This window comes from Macrotis lagotis, chromosome 8 (genome assembly GCF_037893015.1).
Source record: "Macrotis lagotis isolate mMagLag1 chromosome 8, bilby.v1.9.chrom.fasta, whole genome shotgun sequence".
NCBI classification, from domain to species: domain Eukaryota; kingdom Metazoa; phylum Chordata; class Mammalia; order Peramelemorphia; family Peramelidae; genus Macrotis; species Macrotis lagotis.
In genome coordinates, this window is record NC_133665.1 from 42,037,600 (window position 1) to 42,064,146 (window position 26,547).

The 26,547-nt window shown below is 38.1% G+C and overlaps 1 protein-coding gene across 1 annotated transcript in view; it reads left to right on the plus strand.

Moving 5' to 3' along the window:
* The first annotated feature begins 23,215 nt into the window (after nt 1-23,215).
* NR4A3 (nuclear receptor subfamily 4 group A member 3) overlaps nt 23,216-26,547 on the plus strand; it is a 38,753-nt gene continuing 35,421 nt past the window's right edge. The window contains 4 exon segments of the mRNA XM_074196729.1: nt 23,216-23,257; nt 23,260-23,383; nt 23,386-23,489; nt 23,491-23,824. Of these exon segments, the coding sequence (XP_074052830.1) occupies nt 23,216-23,257; nt 23,260-23,383; nt 23,386-23,489; nt 23,491-23,824 (604 nt within the window).

Below are 26,547 nucleotides of genomic sequence, written 5' to 3' on the forward strand. Positions count from 1 at the left end.
AAAACTATCTCATTTGATCCTCACAACAACCCTGAGAGGTAGAAGTTGTAATTATCCTCATTTTACAGTTGAGGAAACTGAGGTAAGCAACAGTCAGCAACAATCAATTACCTTCCCCAGGTGTAGTTTGGTAGTTCTGGCCCTCTAAAATCTATTGCATTCTTCAGCTATAACCACAGCTGTAGGCACCTTCTAATCAGAAGACCTAAGTTCTAGTTCTGGTTTCTCAATTAACTCAATTATGTGTGCCCCTACCACTTCTGAATTTCAGTTGTCTCATCTGTATAATTGGGTATAATTGTTCTGCTTACCTCAGAGGATTATTATGAGTACCAAAGGAAATCACATATATGAAAGTGCTCTGTAAACCAAAAAGCACTATAAAAGATTTTATTAGTTATTTTTCAAGGTCCAGTTCAAATATCACATCCTTAAAGATGTCTTTGCTGATTCCTTCAAATGATTGTGTTCTCATTCTCCTCTCTGTCTCTGTCTCTCTCTCTCTGTCTCTCTCTCTCTCTCTCTCTCTCTCTCTCTCTCTCTCTCTCTCTCTCTCTCTCTCTCTCTCCTCTGAAATCCTACAGCACTTTTTCTGTATGTCTTTTATAGGACTTCTCCAAATCTGCCTTATGTTGTTGTTAGTCTATATTTGTTTTTCCTTACAACATTGCACTCTCCTTAAAGGCAGGGAGTAGTCATCTTTGCTTTCTCCCACAGTATCTTGCATGTAGCAGATGCTCAAAATTTTGTATTAAATGCTCCCTTGATGCAGGTTACCTACAGCAGAAATTAAGAGAATTGTAAGGAAGAAAGAGAAAGATGAAAAGAGGAAAAGCCATAGGTAATAGCTGTAACTCCAGAATCTAGCCCAGGGCCTAGCAGGTAATAAAAACTTTGAGATTATCAGACCATATATTCACTTACATTCAGGCAAGGACTACATTGTAGCTGAATATTTCATTTCATTTTAATTATTTTTAAAATCTTTACCCTTAAACAAAGGTATCTCTTTCTGAAATGAAATCATGACTAATTCTGAAGGAAGGATCAAAGATTGTTGGCGATATCTGACTTCATTTTAGATTGTAAAGTCTTGTGCCAAGAACCATGTGTTCTGTACTACGCTAACACAATGCTGGAACTTGGTGACTTAAATACTGATTGCATCACACAAGAACAAAATGTACACAAACACATTAAGTGTATTCACCACTCCAATTTTATAACCAAACTACTGTCTCTTCTATGGTAAGATTTTCTCTCAAACTGTTGGCTCACTTCACTTAGGATTCCCCAACAAGGGCTAAAAGGGTAAATTTTCAAATATAAAAAGGTCTGATTATGTGGTTTGTGAATTTCCCAGACCTATTGTTTCTCCTTCTGGCTGGTTACTTCTTGGGTATACACACACACACACACACACACACACACACACACACACACACACACACACATATATGTATGTATATATGAAATTGTTTTATCATTTTTTAAAAATGTTTAATGTTGAATGTCAAACTTCCTCAAAGGAAAAGGTAATAATAATCAAGAGCAACAATTGATTTGGGAGTAGTTTCAGGAAGAAATATAAAATGTTCAAATCACCTACATTTTAACTTTAGAATGGAAAAAAAAAGTATTGAATGAATGAATATAATCCATGTCCCATCTAACTCATGGGATTATGAGAATAAAATGGGTTAGTGTATTGATATTTTGAAAAGCATCATATGAATGTGTAATATAACTTGTATTAGAGTAACTGCTAAATAATTAAAGAAAGAAAGAAAGAAAGAAAGAAAGAAATGCAACGCGGTCCAACTCTCAGCAACTTCAGAATCTAGAACACACATCCTCAAAACTGTGGAAAAGGTTCTGAACAGCTTAAATGACAGTCACAAAGCCCATATATTTTATCAGTAGGGCAAGTTCCCAATATTAAGAGATCAATGAATCTTATTCATTTTAGGATATATCATACTATCTAGCACATAATACTCTCAATAAATATTTTTGAGTGAATGAAGTAAATAGATGAGTATACCCCTACTCTCACATCCTTTCCTCATTTTCCATTACCTGACCAACATCCTCTCCTCCCACTAACTTACCTAAAAATAGTCAGTTTGATTCATGAACCCTGCTTTTTTTTTTCCATTCCCAAAATGCCACTTAGGACTTCAAATGCCTATCCCTGAATCCTCACTTTAGAATAACCATTACCCTATTCCCTAATACTAAATAACAATTCAAGGATATGAAGAAGCAGTTCTTAAGGGAAGAAATCTAAGCAAACAGCAATACAAAAATGCTCCAAAACACTATCAGAGAGATACACATCAAAACAATTCTGAAGTTCTACTTCACATCTATCAGATTGGCAAAGATGGCAAAAAATGAAAAATGATAATTGTTGGAGAGGCAATAGGAAGACAAGCTCAATTATGTAGCTGTGAATTTGACCAGTGAAAAATTCTGCATGCATTGATCCAGCAATATTACTACTAAACCCCAAAGAGATAAGATAAATAGGAAAATGCTCCATTACATACAAAATTATTCATAGGAATTATTTTTATTAAAGCAAAGAACTAGGAACAAAAGGGGTGCCTATCAAATGAGGAATAGTGAAACAAATTATAGTGTATGAATATGATGGAATATTAGTGCTCCATAAGAAATACTAAGGATAGTTGAAAAGAAGCCTGGGAAGATTTGTATGAGCTAATACTGAAGAAAATGAGCAAAACCAGGAGAATAATTTCTACAATAACAACAACATCATAGAGAAAACTAATTCTGAAAGACTCAAGAAATTTCAGAGGACTTATTTGAGGAAAAATTGCTAGTGACAGTGTTTTTAAAAAGAAGCAAAAGAGAGTCACTGAAGTATCCTTTAAAACATACAGAGGATGGGGCAGCTAGGCGCAGTGGATAGAGCACCGGATTTGGAGTCAGGAGTACCTGGGTTCAAATCTGACCTCAGACACTTAATAATTACCTGGCCGTGTGACCTTGGGCAAGCCACTTAACCCCATTGCCTTGAAAAAAAATTCTAAAAAAAAAAAGAAAAGAAAAGAATATGTTGAATTATGGGACATTTTTAGCAAGATACATTTAGTGGAGGTTTATGGTTTTCATGTATAATCTTCTTTTTCTGTTCAACTTGTATATGAAATGTTTTCTATCTCTTTTTGTGGGAAAAAGGACATATTTGTAAAACTTAGAATAAAAGAAAAATTTGAAACAATATACCAATAATTTGGATAGAGGTAAAGGCATGCTTTTTGGAATTTTCAAGTGACACAGTTGGGTGCCATAGTAAGAACTCAAAAAAATTTTTGACAAATTAAATCATTAAGCCAAATCTTTTTTTATTTTTTTTTAGGTTTTTTGCAAGGCAAATGGGGTTAAGTGGCTTGCCCAAGGTCACACGGCCAGGTAATTATTAAGTGTCTGAGGTCGGATTTGAACCCAGGTACTCGTGACTCCAGGGCCAGTGCTTTATCCACTGCGACACCTAGCCGCCCCTATTAACCCAAATCTTAAAAGATTAAGTGACAAAGTTTTATACTTGGGTTCAAAAATCAACAACACTAATATAAAATGAGTGATTATGACAGGATTCATTTGAAAAAAATCAGGGAGTTTTAGTGGACTAAAAGTTAAATTGATCTAACAGTGAAATGTCAGCCAAAATGCTGATGTGACCTTTGGTTGCTTTAAGAGAGGCACAGAGAGGAGCGGCTAAGTGGTAAGGGGTGGCTAGGTGGAGCAATGGATAAAGCACCGGCCCTGAAGTCAGGAGTACCTGGGTTCAAATCCGACCTCAGACACTTAATAATTACCTGGCCGTGTGGCCTTGGGCAAGCCACTTAACCCCATCTGCCTTGCAAAAAAAAAAAAAAGAGAGAGAGAGAGAGGCAAAGAGGCAGCTAAGTGACACAACGGATAGAGAACCGGTCCTGGAGTCAGGAGAACCTGAGTTTCAAATACAGCCTCAGACACTTAATAATTATCTAGCTGGGTAACCTTGGGCACTAGTACAATTTTTCAGTTCTGGTCAGATTTTAAGAGGGACATTGGCAAGCTAGAGAGTACAACTGGGATGGTAAAGAACCTCAAAAATATTTCCAGAACCTTGACTGCAGGAGTAAAGGAAATCTAGCCTGAAAAAGAGTTTATGGGGGTGGCTAGGTGGCGCAGTGGATAAAGCACCGGCCTTGGAGTCAGGAGTACCTGGGTTCAAATCCGACCTCAGACACTTAATAATTACCTAGCTGTGTGGCCTTGGGCAAGCCACTTAACCCCGTTTGCTTTGCAAAAGCCTAAATACATATATATATATATATATATTATGAAAGGCCATGACAGCAAGTCTTTAAGTATCTATAGGGTTATCAAGTGAAAAAGTAAAAATAGCCTCCTCTGCCTGACCAACACCACCTCATATCCCCAGAGCAAAGTGGAAGCTGTGAAGAGGCAAAATTAGGCTTATTTGAAGAAAAACATCCTAACAATTAGAGAAATGCAAAAGTGAAACAGACTGCTTCAATTGCTAATGAGTTCCATATTACTAAGAGTCTTGTTGGTAAATGAAAGAATAGCTTTAGAGCTGGAAAGGACCTCAGAATTCATAGAGCCCTGCATTTTCAAGATGAGAAAACTAAAGAGGGATTAAATGTCACAAGGTCACATAATTAGTGTACCCAAGGAAGGCTTTCAACTCAGATCTTCCTAACTCAAATCTAGCCCTCTATCTATTGTGCCACATTATAGAAGGGATACTTGTTTAGGTTTCAATAGGACTAGATGCCCTCTGAAATTTCTTCTAATTCTAAAATTTTGCAATTCTGTGATCACTGAAGATGCTAATTCTAAAATGCAATCTTGTCCAATTTTCTCATCCTACTCCATCTTCAGCCCATCTTACCTTTCAGCACTTAATCAAGACAGATTTTTTTTTACTTTTCATTGTGACTGTTTAAACCCCTCTTTTTATTTTTATTTTATTTCTTACATTGATTTGAGTTTTACTGAGGAGTATTGGTGTCAAATTCAAATAGAAGACTTAGAAAATGTTATCCATATCCATAAAAGAATGGCTAAAATCTGAATACAGATTGAACAGATTTTCACTTCATTTTTTTCACAGTGTTTTTCTTTTTGTTGTGTTTATTGTTTCACAACAAGACTAATACACATACACATATATACTTACATATATATACATTTATTTTTATGTAATTACATATAAAATCTATATCATATTGCATATGTCTTAGGAAGGAAAAAAGGTTCAGTTTGGAACTCATAATTTAACATAAAAATGAAAGCTTAAAATTGTCTTTACATGAAATTGGAAAATAAAATGCTATCTACTATAATAGACTTGAAAAAATAAAAAATACCTTTAAAATATTTTAATTATTAAAAAATTCAAATCAAAATGAAGGGTCACTAGCCTATATATACATATGTAAGTATATATATATATGGATCCCTGTGACTTGTATATTAACCTAATGCTATATATGTTTTACTGTATTTTATTCTGACAAATATTTTCAAGTTACATTTAGTGTTTCAGACCACTGCTGTAGAGGTTTCATAGTGTTCTGAAGTATCAATGAAATTAATATACCATTACCTGTGATTAAAAAGAAATTTAAAGGAGCTGAATATAAAATATTGTATTTAGGTTCAGAAAAAAAAATAATACCACAAGTAGATGAGCAAACCTGGCTAGAAGTAGTTCATTTGAAAAAGAATCAACTCTAAACTATTGGGAGCCCATGCTGCCAAGTATTGACAATCTCAGCCACAATACTTCTACTTTTGGCACTTAACGCCACTGTGCTGGCCAAGTCAAAGTTCTTCAACTGAAGCTCTGTGGTTGAAAAAATTCAAGAGGTACAGTTGTCCAAAGGAGAATCTTACAGTGTTAATATTCCTTTCACCAGTGATATCCAGTCTCAGAACTATTTTGGTGCCCAAGAGATGGAAAGAGTGTTATCAACTGTCTACCTGTAAAAGGCAAAACCTATAGCTATGAGAACTTTCAGTGAAGAGTGAATACAATAACATTAAATTAGTATTACAGTAAAAGTTTGCAGATGACTAGAAAAAGAAATCTTCTGCTAGTAGATCTTGGACTAGACAATGTAAGCTAACAAGCTATCTTATTCCAATATTCCTTTCTCAAGGTGAGAGGTAATGAAGGTGAAAGATGTTTTGTTAGAAAAGGATGAAGGGGGTAGTAGCTAGGTGGTACAGTGGATAGAGTACTGGCCCTGAAGTCAGCAGTACCTGACTTCAAATCCAGCCTCAGACATTTAATAATTACCTAGCTGTGTGATCTTGGGCAAGTCATTTAACCCCATTGCCTTAAATAAATTTTTAAAAAATTTTTTAAAGAAAAGAAAGGGGGCGTCTACTAGGTGGTGCAGTGGATAAAGCACCAGCCCTGGAGTCAGGAGTACCTGGGTTCAAATTTGGTCTCAGACACTTAATAATTACCTAGCTGTATGGCCTTGGGCAAGCCACTTAACCCCATTGCCTTGCAAAAACCTTAAAAAAAAAAAAAAAGATGAAAGGAATGCTTCCAGAATCGATTCTACTGCAAGATCAAGAGTTGTTGCAACTAACCAGCAATTAAAGTGTGGAAAGTGAAAAGAAAGATTGTGAGAGAGTCTTTTGCATTCTCTGCAACTGTCATAGGGAGGGCCAAGAGAATAACCTGAAAAAAAAGACTGCTTTGAGATTTCTTCAAGTACAGCACTTAGTTATAAATCATAGTGATAAAGGCAAAATTATTAACCTCTAAAGCTTATGAACCTTAAGTGCATCATTGTAAGTCTAACAGTGCTATCATTTAGTTTGACCACCTTCTACCACCACCTGTATCCTGTTCTGATATCTGAAAATCCTCTCCAAAGAGCATTTTGAATTCTTCAGCCAAAGAGTTTTGTGGCCAATAGCTGACTTTGGATGGGTGTCTGTTGGTCTTTGTGGTTATCAAATGTTTCTTCCTTTGCTAATTCATCTCTTTACCTTGGATTTTTATTCAAGAAACAGATGGTTTTTGTACTGGGGCACATATCATCTGAATATTTTTTAAAGTTTTTATGTACCTGGAAATACTCTTTGGAATAAAGTCTTTATAAAGAAGATAAAGAATCAGGCACTACATTTAGGGCACTACAATTTCATTGGGTGCAATATGGCACCCAACAAAGCAAATAAATTTTGGGCTACGTTAACAGCAGAGTCCAAAAGAAGGACATAATGGCCATGCTGTTTTCTGCTCTGCTTTGATCACATTTGGAGGAATTTTTTTAAGTTCAATTTCTAAACTACTTATTAAGCACAGCTAGGTGTAATAGGTGTTAGGGGATGTACAAAGTTTAGTTAAGACAGAGTTACCTCATCCAAGTCACAGTCTAGCAAAAGAATATAACAAAATTCACAAATAACTAAAATACAAAATAAACTTGATAACCATATGAGAGATACAAAGTACTATTCTGAGGAGTGAAGAGATGGGCACAAGACAATGATTAGGGAGAAAATGAGGAAGCTTAAGAGGACAAAATGACAACAGCAAGATCTTAAAGAAAGTAGAATGGAAAGTTTATCACTCCTGAGAGAGAAGATAAGGAGAAAATCAGTAATGATTCTGGTAAGTGTTCAAGAATTCATTTTATGAATGAAGAGAGATAGAGGTAGTTTCTCATTAAACGCCCAAATTTTTCTCTGTAAAATAAGGGTAGGTTATTTGTAATATGTATGATATATTTGGAAGTAGCTACAGGGGCTTGAAAAGGGGGGAAATTGTCTAAAACAGTTAATATGGTGAATGAAATAGGAAGCAAACAAGAATAGATTCGAAGTTTAATGGAATTACATGACAGGTTTACCAAGGATTGTAGATTAGTAATGACAAGTCAGAGAAGCACAGTAGCTAGTGAATCAGCCATAAATGGATCTGGAAGACAACGAACTATACAAAAGAGATGGATTTAAATAACAGGGAAAGGTCAAGGGACAAAAGGTAATGATGAAGTTAAACAGGAGGTTTATTGGGAATTAAGAGTACCGGTGGGAGAAGTGAAAGATAAAGGATTATGATAAGATACTGAAATTTTTAAATTTAGAATCTTAGATGTGACACAGTTCTCAGATGTCTAATATAAAGTGTGAATACATGCTAGTATATATAACTTGAAGTGGGATAGACAAGGAAACTATTGGAGTTGAAATAGAAAAAATATAAACATGAATCCTGAAGATTCAAAGAATAACAGGCAATAGTATAAATGGAAAGGTCATAAATCAAGTAAAGAAGTTTGTCTAATTACCTGTAAGTTGTTACAGAGAAGTGATAGTATAAACAAAATGTATAGACTTTAGGAAGGTAGATATTTATACTGAGGGATGGCAGTTGAGAAATTATGTTGTAGCAGTACTGTGTACCAACTCTTTCTTCCATTCTGATGATAATTAAGTCCAATGGAGAGAGCTATGAGGAAATGTGTCCCTGGAAAAAAGCCAGATTTCAATTAAAGTAAGGTGGAAGGAATACTGAAAAAGTTCAGGCCTAGACATGAATTTATTAATATAGAATGGAAATCCTGAAGAGCACAGTGGTTTGGGGAGGAAATGGTGAAAACAGGGGTAGTGTGAACCTGAGATGGAATAGATGTGACATGAAAAGGACCAACAGTTCTAGAGATCAATCCAGAGATGCAACTTGCATCTAAGACACTAGATGCCTAGAAATGGTGAATTAGTATGTCGGCAAATGGGATGACAATAAAGAGGGGGATTTTTTAGTCAGTATAAATTAACTAATAGAGAGAACTTGTACATTTAATTGATCCCAAAATTCAGTCTCTAAGATTCATGTTTTAGTAAGGATATTGACAAGCTAGAAAATGTTAAATAATAAGCAGATAAAGAAACATTGTCAAATAAAGACTGAATGTGGATATTGAAAATGTTTATTATGAAAAAGGTTTAGTAAATATATGACACACTGATCTCAAATACCTGAAAAACTATAATATGAAAGAGTTATACTGTTGTGGTACCAGAAAGCAACATTAACACCAGTAGGTACAAGAACAATAAAAATGCAAGTTCTGACTTAAAATGAAGAAGAAATTTTTAATAATTAAAATTGTCCAAACAACTAGAATAGGTTCTGTGGGTTAGTGAAATATCAATAGTGAGGCTTCATGACTCCTATTTGAGATATTCTAGAAGTTATTCAAGTATGATTGGACTATGTTAGATGATTTCTAAGGTCTTTCCTAATTCTAAGATTCTAGAACTGATTCTAAGTTAGAAGACAATGGATCTGGACTCAATACAAAAAAAATATTTTTCTAATACAGTTGTCAAGAACGGAACATGCTATTCCCTCATCACTAGAGGTAGTCCCATAAAGGCTGAATACCAAACAATTGTCAGGGACAACATCCACAGAAGTCCTACTCTAATACTTTGTCATAAAGATGACCCTAGGTTGTTGAAAGTTTTGCCAATGGAGAACAAGCTCTGACAAGTTCTGGCTAAAGAAAGAAATAAGTTGAAGTTAGATGGAAGGACAGCTAACACATACTATGATGAAGCAAAGAGAGGAGTGAGCAAAGTGTGTTTTATCATATGTCCCAAAACTATAAGAAATATTATTTTATAAGACATAGGTTTGTAATGCAATGCAAAATTTACAGTATCTGAAAAAAGCTCACCATGAAAATAACTACAACTTATGTACAGTATAATTTCCTGAAGACAAAGCAGGAGAAAAATTCTAAGCAGAATTTGCAATTTCTCTCCAAATAAATCAATATGCTCTTTGATACTTAATTACTTCAACGCAATGGTGGGAAAAGATGAGGATAGGAAGAAATGTATGATTCACCAGAAAGAATTTAATGAGGCATCTTTTGCTTTACATACCTCTAAACCCCAATCACATCCTTCAAAAGAAGAACTGGAAGCTATCAGACATGATCAGATTCAAAGAAGATGACAAAACATGAAACAGACTACATTTTAATAGCTAGGAAATAATTGATGGATATGAGAGTTAATATCCCTGAGTCAATTGTCTCTATAGGCAGAAAATCATTTAGTAAGAGCTAAGATCATTTTTTTTAATTTTTTAGTTTGAGTTCCAAATTCTATCCCTGTCTGCCTCCCATAGACAGTAAGCAACCAGATTCAAGTTATACATGTATAATTATATAAAACATTTCCATATTAGTCATTTTGTATAAGAAGACTTGAATAAAAGAAAAAAATTAAAAGCATGCTTCAGTCTGTATTCAATCAATATCAGTTCTGTCTCTGGGGGCAGTTAGAAGGCTTCATCATTGGTCCTTTGAGATTGTCTTGGATCATTGCATAGCTGAGAACAGCTAAATAATTCAGAGTTAAGATCAGAATTTATTGGGAAAAAAGATTAACAAGAAAAAGATATAGTACATAATTAAGAAGATTTATTAAAATCAAAAATAAGAAATGGACAATAAAAATGACATTGAAACCAACTATAATAATTTCAGAAATTAAATGAATACAAATATACCTAAATTTTTTGCTATTATAGGAATAACAAAAGAGCCTAGGAAGCACATTAGTCAGCAAATATTTGATTTACTTGCTAAATAGAACTGACTGCAGAAGGTAATTCTAGGTTATAATATCAATTTATCTGTAAAATCTTAAGGATAAGTGAAAATAAAAAACAATTATGACTACTATCACTTTATAAAGCAAAGAGAAGCAGTGGAGGGTAAAAACAGTCTACAGAAAACTTGGTAATATGGAAAAGTAAGCAAAATTATCCCAAAGTTACCCAAAGATATAAAAAAAAAAAGAAAAGAAGGAAACCTACATTTGGATGAAATGGAAGAAATTTCAAAAAATTATTATAACAAATTCTTTTTTTTCCATCAAGGATAATGGAAGCACCACACTTTGATCCTAATATCAGAGTACCTGAGGCACAGATAATAATAGATATAAATGACACCAAAGAGAATAAAAGTGAGAAAAGGGTTTTCCAGTACAAGCATTTCACCATCGCTGCTGTATAGCAGCAAGATCTAGAATTACACTGCATCTGAAGAACAATAAACATTACATGGCAGACAATGGAAAGATGCATGGTAGGTGGGAACAGACTGCAACACATAAATAAGAGTAAAAAATGTTCTCAAAAACTTGCCTAACAGGAAAGAGATAATGGGCTAGAAACACATCAAAAGCAAAAGATTACAAGAGGATAACCATAGTGTTCAACTAGTGATATCAAAAGAAATCAAGGAATTTTGATAAACTTTTGAGAGGATATGTATTAGGATCATACAGTATGGTTAGGGATTCAATCAGCATCATTAGAGGGAACTTCCAAATGTAAAAGATCATAGATTCATATGAATATTAAATCATAATGAAGATTCCTGTATAAGGTAAATGAGCTAGGCCATAAAATCTTCAAGGTCCCTTCTATCTCTAATCTAATTCTATGAGTCTGAAATGTATAAGTCTCATGTGGGCATTTCTTTTTTTTTTTTTTTTTTTTTTAGGTTTTTGCTAGGCAATGGGGTTAAGTGGCCTGCCCAAGGCCACACAGCTAGGTAATTATTAAGTGTCTGAGGCCAGATTTGAACTCAGGTACTCCTGACTCCAGAGCCGGTGCTCTATCCACTGCACCACCTAGCCATCATGTGGGCATTTCTAATATAGTCAAGCAAATATCCCAAATGAGATATTTATTATTGAGCTATAAATTAAAGTTAATCAGCATGAGAAATTTTATAACAGCTACCAAGACCAATATGCTAAAAAAAAAACAATTTCATGACATTAGAAAAGAATCTGAATTAACTAACATTCTCTATCTATTCAAATACTAACTAATATGAGTTCTTCAACTGAGACACATGCATTCCTATAAATAGGAGATAAAGAAGAGGCAGTTAGATGGCACAGATCTGGAGATCAAAAAATCCAAGTTCAAATCCAGCCCCGGGTATTTACTAACCATGTGACCCTAGGCAAGTCACTTAATCTGCCTGAGTTTCTTCATCTGAATAATGAGAATAATATCTAAGTCTCTAGGTTGTTATGTGGATAAAATAAGATATTTAAAAAGAATTCTGTAAATCTTAAAGCACTTGTTCTTGTTCAGTTGTGTCTAACTCTTCATGTCCTCTTTGGGAGTTTTCTTGGTAAAGATACCTCTTTAGTTCATTTTATAGATGAGGGAACTGAAGCAAAGAAGGTTAAATGACTTTCTCAAAGTCACACCTTCTAGGGGCAGCTAGGTGGCGTAGCGAATAAAGCACCAGCCCTGGAGTCAGGAGTACCTGGGTTCAAATCTGACCTCAGACACTTAATAATTACCTAGCTGTGTGGCCTTGGGCAGGCCACTTAACCCCGTTTGCCTTAAAAAAAAAAAAAAAAACTAACTAAAAAAAAGTCACACCTTCTAAGTGTCTGAGGCTGGATTTGAATTCAGGAAAATGAAGAGTCTTCCAATTCTAGCCCTGGCCCTCTATATACTGTGCCACCTAGCTGCCCTATATAACTATTACTGTTATTGTTATGGTTGCATTTCACTAAAATATGGCATTTCAATGTAGAAGTCAATATATTTATGATAGAAAATGTTAAAAAAAATATTGTGGTAGTTAAAAGATTTAAATGTTAAAATTTCTCACTATCAGCTTCTATTCATTTTCTGAAATATAGTAAGCTGACATACATTTCTCATAAAAGTACAGTAAAAAATAATTCAATGCAATATCTTAAGCATTCATAGTATTCTAGCATACATAGAATGTCAAGTGTCCCTCCTTCCCCTAACCAACATCACCAAATAAAAATCTATTATCATAAGATCAGAGAATGGAAAGAAGACTTCATTTTTACTGCTACCCAGTTCCCATGTAAATATGCATTCTGATAACTTAGCAAATGTGACAGTAATATGATGATGCTCCAACTTGCAGGGAGTAAGTATATCTGGAGATATACTTTTTTGTGACTGCCATAAAACTTGAAACAAAATATCATTGTTTTCATTATGACAATAAAGTGTTCCAAACTTATTATGTATCTAATCTTGAAATAATTCCACATGGTAGTGGCTCAGTTTCTAATTCAAATTCTCAATATATCTCAATCAAAAATCTAAAAAGCATTTATTATGTGCAAGGCAATAAGCTAAACACTGGATATATAAATACAGTTTATACCTCACTAGTCTCTACTGCTTTTGAGAATACCCACTTATTTAGCTCAGCTACATATATCCTAATTGAAATTTTGCTATTTATTGTCTTATCATACAGCAGAATACATAGTATATCTAGTTACATTTGCACATATCAACATTCAAACCACATTTATTTTATTGAAATGTTAAATTTTTAACTTCATGTCATAGAATGATATACAATAAATTTTTTCATAAGTTTTCAAAGTTTGGCTTTACTCAAACCCTAAAGGTTACATTGAATGGAACAGAATAGAGGAGTCTGAGAAACAGTAATAAATGTACAAATAAATCTAAATTATATCAGCTACCACTGAGTTGAACATTATTCCCACTTAAAATTCTTGATGACATTTCAGTCAACAAGGTCAAATGGTACAATCTTGTTAGGAGATAGATAGCTCTGGACTCCTTTGTATCAACTAGCTCCATTAACTTTATTGTAGTCTTAGTCAACTTCAAGAAAAATCCAGTAGATTGGTTTTGACTGATGTTATTAACAGTCTCTGGCTCAGTTATAGACCATTGAACTGACAGAAAAGATTTTAACCTTTGACTTATCTTTGTCTCCGACTTTTACCGTAATTCTGGGAATTAAATGACTGATATGGTACAACTTCTGCCTATCTCCAGTCCCACCTCCAGTCCCACCCCACCAACATTTCAAGTAGACCATTCATATTTTTAAGCCATTTGCTTCATCTCTGAGCTCTACCTATGACCAAACTAGGAGGGATTCAGTGTTACAAACAAACAAAATCTGAAAAGAAAACTAAGCTATCTTCCTAGGAAAATAATGCAATTACTCTGATGTTTTCTATAGTATTGAAGTTATTTACACCCTTTTATCTTACCTTCCTCTATATGACTTCTCTAATTCTATACTAGATACCTAATGATGCACCCATACCTTTACTGTTTTCATTCTTTTATCACTACCACTGTGCTAAAATCATTGTTCCAAAGTTCACCAATAATTTCCTAATTGCCTTTTGTCAGTCATAACCTTTGACTTCTCCCTTGGGTCTATTACCTTGCACTATATTTTCCTCTTATTTCCGACTACTCACTTTGTCTCTACTACCTGTGTCTTCTTCCTGCAACCACAAGAGAATCATTCTCTAAATTTCTGTCCTCGACCTACTTTTACTCAGACTATATTATTCTCCTTTAGCAACTTCATCTAGTTATCTGGTTTCAACTATCCTCTGTGTGAATGCTTTTACAATATTTTTCTGTTATCTTAATCTCTAACTCTAATGCAGCAGTTTCCAATTTTTCATATATATATATGGAGACCCACTACATAATAATAATTTTACTGTCATTATCTACTGATTGAGAAGATATACAATGACAAAAAGCTACTATAAATTCTGTAATACTTTTAGTGAAATTTTATTTTATTAATATTATATAATACATATTTTTATTAACATATAGAGAACTACTACTTATACAATATTTACAGTACAGTTATTTAGATTCTAAACACATGTAACTGCTCCACAAACTTGATATTTTATATGACATCCCTGTGCATTCATATAAGCCACCATCCAAATTCCACGCCTATGTCACATTTCTCTTCTCATATGAACAGATATACCAATCTTATCTTCATTCAAGATTCAGATCAGATGTTGCCTCCTTCATGAAGGCTTTTTTAAAATTTCAATTAGTGGGGCAGCTAGGTAGTACAATGGATAGAGTACCAACCCTGGAGTCAGGAGTACCTGAGTTCAAATCCAGCCTCAGACACTTAATAATTACCTAGCTGTGTGGCCTTGGGCAAGCCACTTAACCCTATTGCCTTGCAAAAAAAAAATCTCAATTAGTAGTCTCCATTCTCAAATTTCCCTTTCTTTTTTTTTTCTAGTTTTTGCAAGGCAAATGGGGTAAGTGGCTTGCCCAAGGCCACACAGCTAGGTAATTATTAAGTGTCTGAGGTCACATTTGAATTCAGGTCCTCCTGACTACAGGGCCGGTGCTCTATCCACTGTGCCACCTAGCCGCCTTTCCTGTATTTCTTTATCTCTGTGCATGCCATAAATCTCCAGTGTAATACATATTATGAGAGAAGAAAATGTTTAGTTTGCCTTGCTCATGGTAAACAATTAAATTCAGCTGGTATTTATTGTGCCCTACTATGTCCAAGGTAGGAGCTAGGTATAGAAAAATAAAAATTAAACAGTCCTGCCCTCAAGAAGCACTTACTCTTTATTGACATGAATTAAATGTTAATTTGTGAATCCTTATAATAACTCTGCTAACCCCAAGGAGATCATTGCTCTAATGTGCTATTTCTAATTGTCTACTGTATATCTGTCCCACACTATCCCACTGATAACTTCAAAAGTAATATACAAAACTTGTTCAAAATTAGTTTTTCCTCTCGACTTCATTTCTGTTGATAGTATTACTATCCTCTGAGAATTATCTTTGTCCCTTAATCATTCATGCCTTCTCTAGTCAGTAAGCCTTGTTGAATCTGCCTTTGAAATCTCTCATATATCTCTTCCTTTCTATTCCTACAATCATTATTCTACTTCAGGACTCCTCTACCTCTCACAGTTTGACTATCACAATAGTTTCAATGCAATAGCTCCCCTCTTTAAAATATCCAATAGTTAGGTCAATTTTTCTAACCTACAGTTCCAATCAAATCTTTACCTGCTTTGAAAAAGACAGATTCCTTAATTAATCAATCAACTAATTACATTATGTCTTTTAGTGGTTTCCCATTACCTATTATGTAAAGTTCAAATTCTTGTTTTGCATTTAAAGCATTCTAGAAAATCTCTGTCATCAGTGGAAAGAACATTGGCTCTGAAATCAGAAGATCTGGTTTAAATTACCTCTATGACACTGGGAAAATCATTTAACTTCCAAGTGTCAGTTTTCTCATCTCAAAAAAGAAGTGGTAGAACAAGCTGGCCTCTGAGGTCTTGTTCAGCTCTGGCTCTATCCCTTCTTAGCTATTACTTATTAAAAAGGAAAACATTATTTCATAATGATATTGTTATCAATTCTTGATAACATAATAACAATCGATAATAACACTTCATTTTATCAAGCTGCTTTAATCATTTCTGTTTCTTTAGCATGTTACAGAAATGTCAATAAACAATTCCAATTTTTCAGATCTTAATGTTCTTGGTCATCAAAAAATCTCTTTACTAAAATTCCAAAGAATAATTACATCCCCAAGATCTTTGTCCTACTTGCCACTGTTGGTTTTAAAAGGACTGTGAGGGGGCAGCTAGGTGGCATAGTGGATAGAGCACCGGCCCTAGAGTCAGGAGTACCTGGGTTCAAATCCGGTCTCAGTCACTTAATAATTACCTAGCTGTGTGGCCTTGGGCAAGCCACTTAACCCCGTTTGCATTACAAAAAACCTTAAAAAAAAAAAGGAATGTGAAATTCAAGAATCTGTACATACAATTATTTGAACACAAAATTTGTGGCTCTAGATTTTATTAAGTCCTGAGATAAAAACAGAAAATTTACAGGTAATTAATCATCCCTAGCTCACTGAACACATTTCAAGTTATGTGGGGATAAAAAAAAAGGAGGGGAGACTCAGTATAAGAAAATCAAAAGTCTGGGTGAAGAAAAATCATATTTAATTTTTCAAAATGTAACAGGTATAATTAGATTGATTTGAAAAATTATAAAGTGCAAGACTGTTGAAGTTATTAAGATATATATATGTTTTACAGGGTAAAGGTCATGTAATAGTATAACAAAAAAGTGTGTGTTAAATCAATGGTATCAAGCTCAAATATAAACAGCAGTATATTGACTTAGAAAGCTACAAATTAACATTATCTATATCATATTGTATTTTCATTTATTTTGTTAAACACATTCTAATTACATTTTAATTTGTTTCAGACTATACTTAAAAGTTTTGTGGATCATTGGAAATTTAACATCTCTGTTTTAGACTATATAGATACAGTAATACTAGAAAAATCCTCTCTTGAAACAGTTTCTCCTTCCCCATTTTGATCTTCAAATACATATTAATTTATATACATGTATATGTACACATGTACATAGGTAACTACAAACCATATACATGTACACAGGAAACTAACTATAAAATGAAGTCCAAAATAACTGGTTTTTGAGATTAACAGACATTTAGGGATAAAGGATATCAAAGAAAGATGAAGTCATATTGGACTACCTTTTTTTTATCCAGACCATTTTCTTCATCAAAGAAACTTCCCTCTCTACAGATTCACCATTATCAACAAAAGTCATGTAGTATAATGGAAAGAGTGATAGATTTGGAGTCAGAACACTCCAGTTTCAATTCTTTTTCCATTACTTAATATTTAGTGTGATATAAGGCAAGGCACTTAAATCCTCTGGGGCTCAATTTTAGTATCTGTAACTGAACTACATGAGCTCTACAATCACTTCTAGATCTTGATGTATAGCAAAGCAATTTTTCATCGCTGCTATATCAAAATAGCAATTTCAAAATTCATTTTTATTAAAATAAGTACCAACTTAAACAAAATTACCTTCTCCAGGCCTTATTTTCTTTTCTCAGGAAAAGAAAAACTCTCTTATTGTAAGCCTGGCCTACAAAACCAAAGCAAAGTGGAAGGTACCATTTATCTATTGAATCTATAAAAGTATAATATAGAGTTTTTAAAGAGTAGTGTAAGTTAGTTCTCAAAATTGATGATCACAATTGCTTCTTTTGCTTTCTCTATGCTGACCAAGGCAGAAATGTTTGTTGAAGCAGCTATAGTTTCAATATTTCACCAATTTAGATAGTCTTGCTCTGTTGAATATCATACAATGAACATTTTAATATATAAAATTGTTTTACTATGCAAAGAAATTATTTAAATATCTAAATGGGGGAAGTAATCAGCAAATTTTGTAAAATATATATTATTAATTTTCAAAACGTCATTATATACAAATATTCATTATAGAACATGTCCTATTTTTAAAAAAATATTTCACTATATATATATACATATACATATATATGTATATATATATATACATATATATGTATATATATATGTATATGTATACTTCACTGGAGAGGAAGCATTGTCATTGTGGATAGAGTTGGCCCTGAAGCCAAAAAGACCTTGGATCAAGTCCCATTTCTTAATACCTACAGGCTGTAGGACTTAACTTCTCACTGTTCTAAGGTCAGGGGTGTCAAACTGCTGAAACCTGATTAAAATGTAATTAAAAGACAATATGATATAAAGGAAAAATGTTAAAATTTGGTTCCACGGGGATCTGTGAGTTCAGCACCACTGCTCTAGGCAATTCTTTTAAGATTTTGAAGTTGCATACAATTTGTAATAGCAGTTTCCTCAGCTGAGAGTTCTATGAAATTACAGGTCCAGTTTCTATGCTTATGCTTGTTTTAATCAGAGTACATAATTCAGTATGCATTTAGATACAGAATAAATATATTTATTTATAATATATCTATATAATATAAAACTGGATATATATATATACATGTTACTGATAAATCCACTTTTAAAAAGCATAAAACAGATGTTTACTGGAAATAATCAACAAAGAATTTATGTTCATTTCACATAGCTTCATGCACAGATCTAATCTCACAGGGTTATGACAAATCTTAAATAAAGTCCTATAAAAATGTGAGTAATAATTATATTACCCCTCTGCTAAAAAATCCTTCTCTGGTTTCCTATTGAACTAAGTTCAAACATCTTAACCTAACAATTCAAGGCCTTCCTTTTTTAAAAGAAAGATCTTTTCCCTCAAGATTTGTATACTGTTTAAGCATTTCTACATCACAACATTTCCAATTATAAGATATTTTTAAATTTTGGTCTTTGGAAGAGGGAAACGGAAGTGGAATAGAATTAATCCAGTTAAAACTCCCCATTCCTCAGACTCATCCCAAACTCTCCAAACTCTAGACCATACCATCCTGATAACTGAGAATGTTTTCATTAAAATTCCATCTTAGTAAAAGTCTTTCTGTCCCTTAAGGCCAATCAAATGCAAACTCCTTTGTGAAAGAAATGGTCCTCCCTCCTGCTTCATAAATTACTTTCTCCTCCTAAATGTTCACATGAAACTAGATGGGAATCTCTCCATATGCTTATTTAGCAGCAGTTTGTATCACAGCCCCTTTTTCAAATGTTTCTTCTCCCTTACCAAGTTGTGCATCCTGGGAATGGCAGAATTTGCTTTATTTAATCTTCCCCTCTTCTGCACACTTAATAAATGCTGACAATGTCTAAAGTTCAAACAACTGGGCACTACACGATTTTAGGAGTACATAGAATCAAAGATAAGAGACTCAAATGAAATAGTAATTTGTAAACAATCTTAATTCCATTGCTATCTATACTCCAAAATTGAATGCTGCAGATCCCACTTAACGATTACTAGAGTCTCGCATTTGTAGCTAGGTTTACTTTTAAGCAGCACCAGAAGCTAAGATGTTAATTTGATGAACTGGGTCAGACAAGTAACACCAATTGAAGAAGAGTCATGAAGCAAAATAAGTAACCTGATGAACTATAGATATAGAGAGCATAAAACAAGTACCGTCATCTTATAAAAGGAAGTGGCACAACCACCCAGAGAGAAAATGTTACCTTGAGCTGCTTATGCTAGGAAAAATGTCAAGAGATAAGTGGTAAATACACAGTTTTGAAAACATAAGTGAAGGAGCTTATAGAAATATTAGAGTATTAAGGATGCAATCATATGAAAAATGACAATAAAAATTGGATTGACACCCTGGGTATGCAAGGATTTTTTTTTCCTATTTGAAAGAAAACTGGGAGGGATGGCTAGGTGGGGCAGTGGATAGAGCACGATCCCTGGAGTCAGGAGTACCTGAGTTCAAATCCAGCCTCAGACACTTAATAATTACCTAGCTGGGTGGCCTTGGGCAAGACACTTAACCCCTTTTGTCTTGCAAAAAAAAAAAAAAGAAACCTGAAAGAAAACTGGGGTGTTCCAGTGAAAACTAGATTGGAATCCAGTCTGGCAGTAACGATGTGATCACCCTGTGAATGTGTTTGACACAACAGCAAGGGGAGAGAGAGCATATGAAGAACCTATCAATTGCCATTTCCTGTACAACAAAGGGCTGTAAATACTTAATTTTAAATTCAATTAAAATAAAACCATCTGATTCCATGCTCTCTAGGGCCCCTTACACCTAGAAAACTCTATTTTTCTCTACTAATTTGTATGGGTAACTTCCGAAAACTTCTGCCATTTGATAAATCAGTTGAAGGCTCTTTTCCGCAAGACTCTTACACATTATTTTGGGATTTCTTCACGCACGGTTTTTTTTTTTTCAGAAAGGCATGTCGGTCCTTTGAAAGGGGAGGAGGGCAGTGGAATACACATGATGACATTACGCCGCGGAAATAAGAGTATTTTTAAACCTCTTTGGGGTGCAGTTAGGGAAGAAGAGCTACATGGAAAGTGTCAGCTGTCCCTGCACACATCCACCCACCCGAGAGCATCAGAGCCTGCGTGGGGGAGTCTCCGGCTCCTGCCCGGCGGCCTCCCGGGCTCTCTTTGAGGTCTGGGGCTGGTTAGTGATCGAGCCGGCCCGTCATGGTATTTTCAGTGAACAAAGCGGTTACTCAACCGGGGAGAAGGGAAAGGGGGAGCGCCGGAGGAGGCGCGGCCGCCGGGCCGCCGCCGCCCCCGTGATGTCAGGGCAGGATGAGCCCCGGGGCCTCCGCCGCCACCTCCTCGGCTCCTCCGTGACGTCCGGCCAGGGGGTATCCCCAGACGATCAGGCAGCCCGGGCTCCGCCCCACGCGCGGCCACCTCCGAGCCCCGCCCCGCCCCTCCCCCTCCGCGGCCCCCGGTCCCTCTCTGCCACCTCCGCGCCCCCCCCGACCGCGTACGTGTGTCTGTGTGCGCGGACGGGGGCCGAGCTGACAAAAATGGCGCGCGCCTGTGCCCGCCCCCCCCCCCCGCCCGGAGGCCGCGAGGGCCTTCAGGGCCGGGGTCAGGGCGCCCCCTCCCTGCGGGTCCTCTCCGGGAGTGCCCGGGCCCGGGCGGGGGAGGAGCCGGGAGCGCGCGCCGGGGCCCGCGGGTCTAAAAATAGCTGGCCACGGCTATATTTGGTCGGGCCGGATCGCAGCCCGGCCCGCGCCTGAATGGAGCACGGGAGGAGGGAGCCGCAGGGAGGGGGTGACGGAGGGGAACCCACTCCGCTATCTCCGGCGCGCGGCGGCGGCAGGGCCCGGGCCAACCGCTAAATTTAGAAACCTCTCCTGCGTCAATCACGCGCCTCCCGTGCGTCAGCGCCGCGCTGCTCTGGGTCCGGCTCCCTTTGAATAGATACAATGTAGCAGCGCCCTCCACCAGTTCCTGGATGGGTAGCAGCGGAGAAGAGGGCGGTGTTCCTCCGTCCTGGGCCACCTTCCGAGCTCTCCCACACTGGGCGCCCTCCCGCTTGGGAGAAGGCAGAAGAGGCTGGCAGGGCGGCGCAGAGACACAGAAACGCACATCCACACACACGCGCACAGGCACGCATGGGTGCACCCAGCCACATATATGTCCTCTGGACGCTACATTCCCGAACCTTCTTCGAAGGAGTCCCGCCGTGGAATAAGGCAGCCAGTTCCCTTATCACTCTAAGACTAAGAAAGAACTATATCCGGTCTCACCATGGGGCTGCATATTGGTTCTACAAACTTACCTAGACAACCACGCTCCTCAGCATTTGGTCCAAAAAAACAAAACAAACAAAAAAAAAAAAAACGGTGGTTTTGAACACTCAGCAGCCGGCGTCCAGTCTTGGAACATTTGTTGTATTTTTCTCAGCGAGAAATTCACCCTCAAAACACAATTTCCAGGGAGTGAGAATGGAGGGAAGCGTCTCACATTCAAATAGCTATTGGCACGTAATTCCATTAACACAGTGGGACAAATGTATTCGTACCAAATTCTCAAACAAGGAACTGATGCTATAAATCGTATTGCTTTCATTTGGGAACACGCGGAAGAAACCCGTTTCCAATATGCAAAAAAAAAAAAAGTAAAAGTGCTAGCTAGCTAGGGTTCAGTTTTGGTGTTTTGTGTGTTTGAAACAAGAGGCCAGTTCAGATAAATCATACGTGTTCTGTGTTTGTGTTTTCAATGATTTTAATGCTCCCAGCTAGACAAACAGTAACGTAAATGTAATGAATCAAGCTTCACTCTGACAGTAAAAACCCTCATATACTGTGCAAAATACGCACCAGAGTCTGGAGGGAAGATTGCTAATTAACCTTCTTTGCAGAGGGCTGGATAAAAGTAAGCAACTTTGGCAAGACATTACATGAGAAGAGCGAAGTCTCACTGCATGCAAAAGGGGCATTTGGCTATAATGACCAACTCCTAGGCATCCACTGCTAGGTAGATGATTCAGTGACCCTGGATGGCAAATTCTTCACTTTATGAAGCACTGTTCTTTTCATCCAGGCTTCCTGGACACTCTGAGCAGACTTGGAGCCGTGCCAGCACGTCTTCTTTACTCCCGTTCCGTCCCAACCCAAGCAACTTGCTCTGACAGTCTGCCTAGAAGCAGGGATGAGCAGTCTCCAGACAAGAGTCCAAGAAGCGAACGTGTGCTGCAGAGGTTGGCAGCTACCGACTAGGGTCTGTCAGAGTGACAGACAGCTGTGCTCGGCTTCCATTGTAAAACAGAGCGAGTGACCAGAACACGCGCGTGAGCGCGCGCGCTCACACACAACACACACACACACACACACACACTCTCACACACACACTCCCTTGCTCACACACGCGGAACCGGCCGGGGTGAGGGGAGGGGAGGAGGAGGGTGACGTGAGCGTCCCATGGCGTCACCATTGACGTCTCGCATTCCAGGAGCTCTATGGAGAGGCCGCTAGGGCTCCTGTGGCATAAATGACGTTCGGAGAGAGCAAGCGAGCGCGCAGCCGGGAGAGCAGAGTCTCCTGCCTCCCCCCAGCGAGCAGCACCTCTCCCTCTCCTCACACAAACGCGCACACTCTGACACATCCACACACTCATCCCCAGACACACACACACACACTCACACACCCAGAAGCACACAGCGCACAGACACTCCAGACTCTCCAACACGCTCCCACACCTCTCCGACAGAGCTCTGCGGCGCCCGGCCGCGCCGGCGAACCCCGCCTCCGGTTCACATTGTCACCCCTGACAGGAGCAGCGGCGGCGGCGGCGGGGATAGCGGCGGCTCCGGCGGCGGCTCCGGCGGCGGCGGCGGCAGCGGCGTGGCTGCTTTTTTCCCTGGGTTTATTCCTTATACCCTGGCTCAGGAGCGGCAGGAGCCGGGGCGCCCGCGGAGCTCCTCCTCTGTGCTTTCCCATGAGTTGGGATCGCAGCATCTCCTGCGAGCCCGCAGCCTCCCGGAGTTCCTCACTTGGTACAAGTCAGCCCTTCCGGGACCTCGGCTACTACTCCCCCATGAAGATTTCGGGGCAGTCCTCTATAAACTCGATATAAAGACGGAACCGCCACAGCAGCCAAGTACGTATGAGATTCGCAGAGCTATTTAGGGGAGTTGCTAAAAGTTGCTCGGAGGGCTCTCTGGTAGCTACTGATTTTGACAACTTTTTATGCTTTTCTCCTCTTCGCTTCCCAACCTGTGAGTCGTTCGGTAAGGAGTCCAGAGGGCTCTAATCTGAAACTTTTGCCCCCTAGGAGTCCCGCTGGGTCATTAGGAGTTCCTGTGATTTTTTTCTCCCCCTCCTGGAGAGGCTTTTTCCTTAACAAAGAGGAGGACCAGGATTTGTGCAATCGCTACTCCAGCGATATTATTCAGGGTATTTCAGGCTCTGGTTGTTGTCATGGAAATGATGCTCTCGGCGGCGGCGGCGGCGGCGGCGGCGGCGGCGGCGGCAGCGGCAGCGGCGGCGGCGGCCGGGAGCTGCAGCTCCAGTGATGAATGGCAGTAATTTTCCTTCTTTAAGTAGGCTTGAAAATAGGTGATTTTGTTGATACAAGTTAGTAGTACCTAATGGAAACTACAGGGTAGGTTGATTGGATTTGGGCTGAGAGAGGAAAATAACCGGGGGGCAGCGACTGCAGGAGCTACAAAAGCTGCTCTGAGGAGCAGAGTGGTAATTGTTGGAATGTGGCATATTGTAATGAAATGAGATGGGGGCTTCTCTAGGCACGTCTGCCCTGCATCAGCTCTTCTCACATTTATTCTTTTCCTTTTGGAGGTAATAAATTGTAATTACCAACTTTAGTGACCCAGCACGTGTGTGTGGTTTTCCTCTTCTTTCAGTCTTGGTTTGATGTAGAAATTACGACTTTGGGGTGTTTTTTTTTCCATTTTTTTCATTGTTAATTGAAATAGCTCGTGGTCCTGAAGGAGCAGAACAAAGTCATTTTTTAAATGACTGAAAGTTCTCGGTAGAGAGAAGTTAGAGGAACGTTAAAAAGTACCTCCTAAAAGACACATCTTACAGATGTGTGGGGAAAGGTTTTGTTTGCTGTGCAGATTTGTAAGTGTGTATTTTTCTTTCAGTTTTCCAGGAATATTTCCAAAGAACGCCATTTATAAATGTTTCAAGTCATTAGAGAGGTTGTAGATGTAAATTATCTGAAATCTTTTTACACATACCCCAATACTGAAGTATATCAGGAAATAACCATATTGGGGCCAATGAAACTTTTCATAGAAAGCAAAAGATGGAAGAAATGATATCTGCCTGACTCGGAAACTTAGCTTAAATGTAATTGTTAACAATAGAGTGCTAAGGTTATGATGGTTTAATGAGATATTTAGAATACATCGACCCTAACCTCCACCTTGGTTACATTTTCACCAACCTCACCCCTGTCCCCCACTCAGCCTCTGGAGTATGTTTCGAGCAATTCTTTTCCCTACTGTCCACCAATAGATGAGGGTTGGAAACTCCATTAAGTGCCCTAGTCACAATGCTGCGTTTCATGGTTTCTTCCAAAAGTTGCAAAGGGGAGGAAAACCCAGGGGTGTCACTGGAGTCTGAATAAGGAGAAGAAAGCCGCTTAGACAGGAGTGGTTATTCCTTCCTAATTTACAGCCCCCGAGGCTCTGTGCTCCTGGCTCTGGCGGTTGCAATCAGGAGGAATGTTACGTGTTTAAAGGCGCAGAGAGTGTTTCTAGGTAACCAGCGGCTTTGGGGGCGGAGAGGAGCCCTAGGGCGCTCAGCTTAGAGAGAAAAGCAACCTCATTCACTAGGGGACTAACCCCGGGAACAAGAAGGAACAAAAACCTCGGTGCAAAGAGATGAACCGCACACCTCCCCAAATGAGACCCAGGTGAAACTCAATGGTAATGGAATTGGAACAGCGGCGCTGAAAAAGTGTCTCCCGAGTTAGAAACCACTCGGAGATTCGTCCACGGCAGGGGGAGGAGAGATTTTAAGAAATCATACTAAAGATAAGCAAAAGATAATAAAAAATAAGGAAAAAGTGAGGCGTCCAATACAAAACGAGTTGAGGTACCACCTACACATGGAACAGACCTGAAGGCTTCCGGTCTACCAGATGCTAAAGGGACCAGAGGGTACGGGAGGGGCGGGAGATAACTGAGGAATCCCCACTTTCCCAGTCATTGAGTGTTGCGGTCGCAGCTTCGCAGAAATATGAAGTTTAAACCCGCTGCCAAAATATTTCTTTCCCAGACTCAATCCAGTGCCCGCACTTCTAAATAGGAAATGAAAGTTTTCTGAAGCTCCCTGCAGATTATGTAACTATTGAAATTTTTGCTCCAAGTTCAAAAGCGAAATCCTAAATTCGTCCAGTGGAAGGGGGCGCTGCAAGTCGAAGGTTGTGGCTTGCCAAGCCAAGAACCCAAGCTGGCTCTGGAAAAGTTTCACTGCTCATTTTGGTGTAGGTACCTCCGAGGAGCCCCGAGTTAAAGCTTAGTGGATCGTGGGGCGGGGGGGGGGGGGGGGGGGGGAATATGCGCTAAGGATATATGCGGGATTGTGGACCAGGGGAATTCGAGAGGAAAGAGGGGTTGAAGGATTGGTGCCTTAGGTAACATACAAGTAGACTTCAAGAACAGATTCATAGGATGTCTCGTTGTCTGCAAGTATCTGATTGATACTGTCTTCTATTTTTGTTTGCCATACCCCTGGAAAGCTAAACTCTGGTCATAGAACCGAAGATCTATTAGCATTTAGACTAAAAGGCAAAGATTTTTCTCAATTCCCTGGAGTAGTCTTGCATTCGTTAGGAACAATGTGCACCTCCTC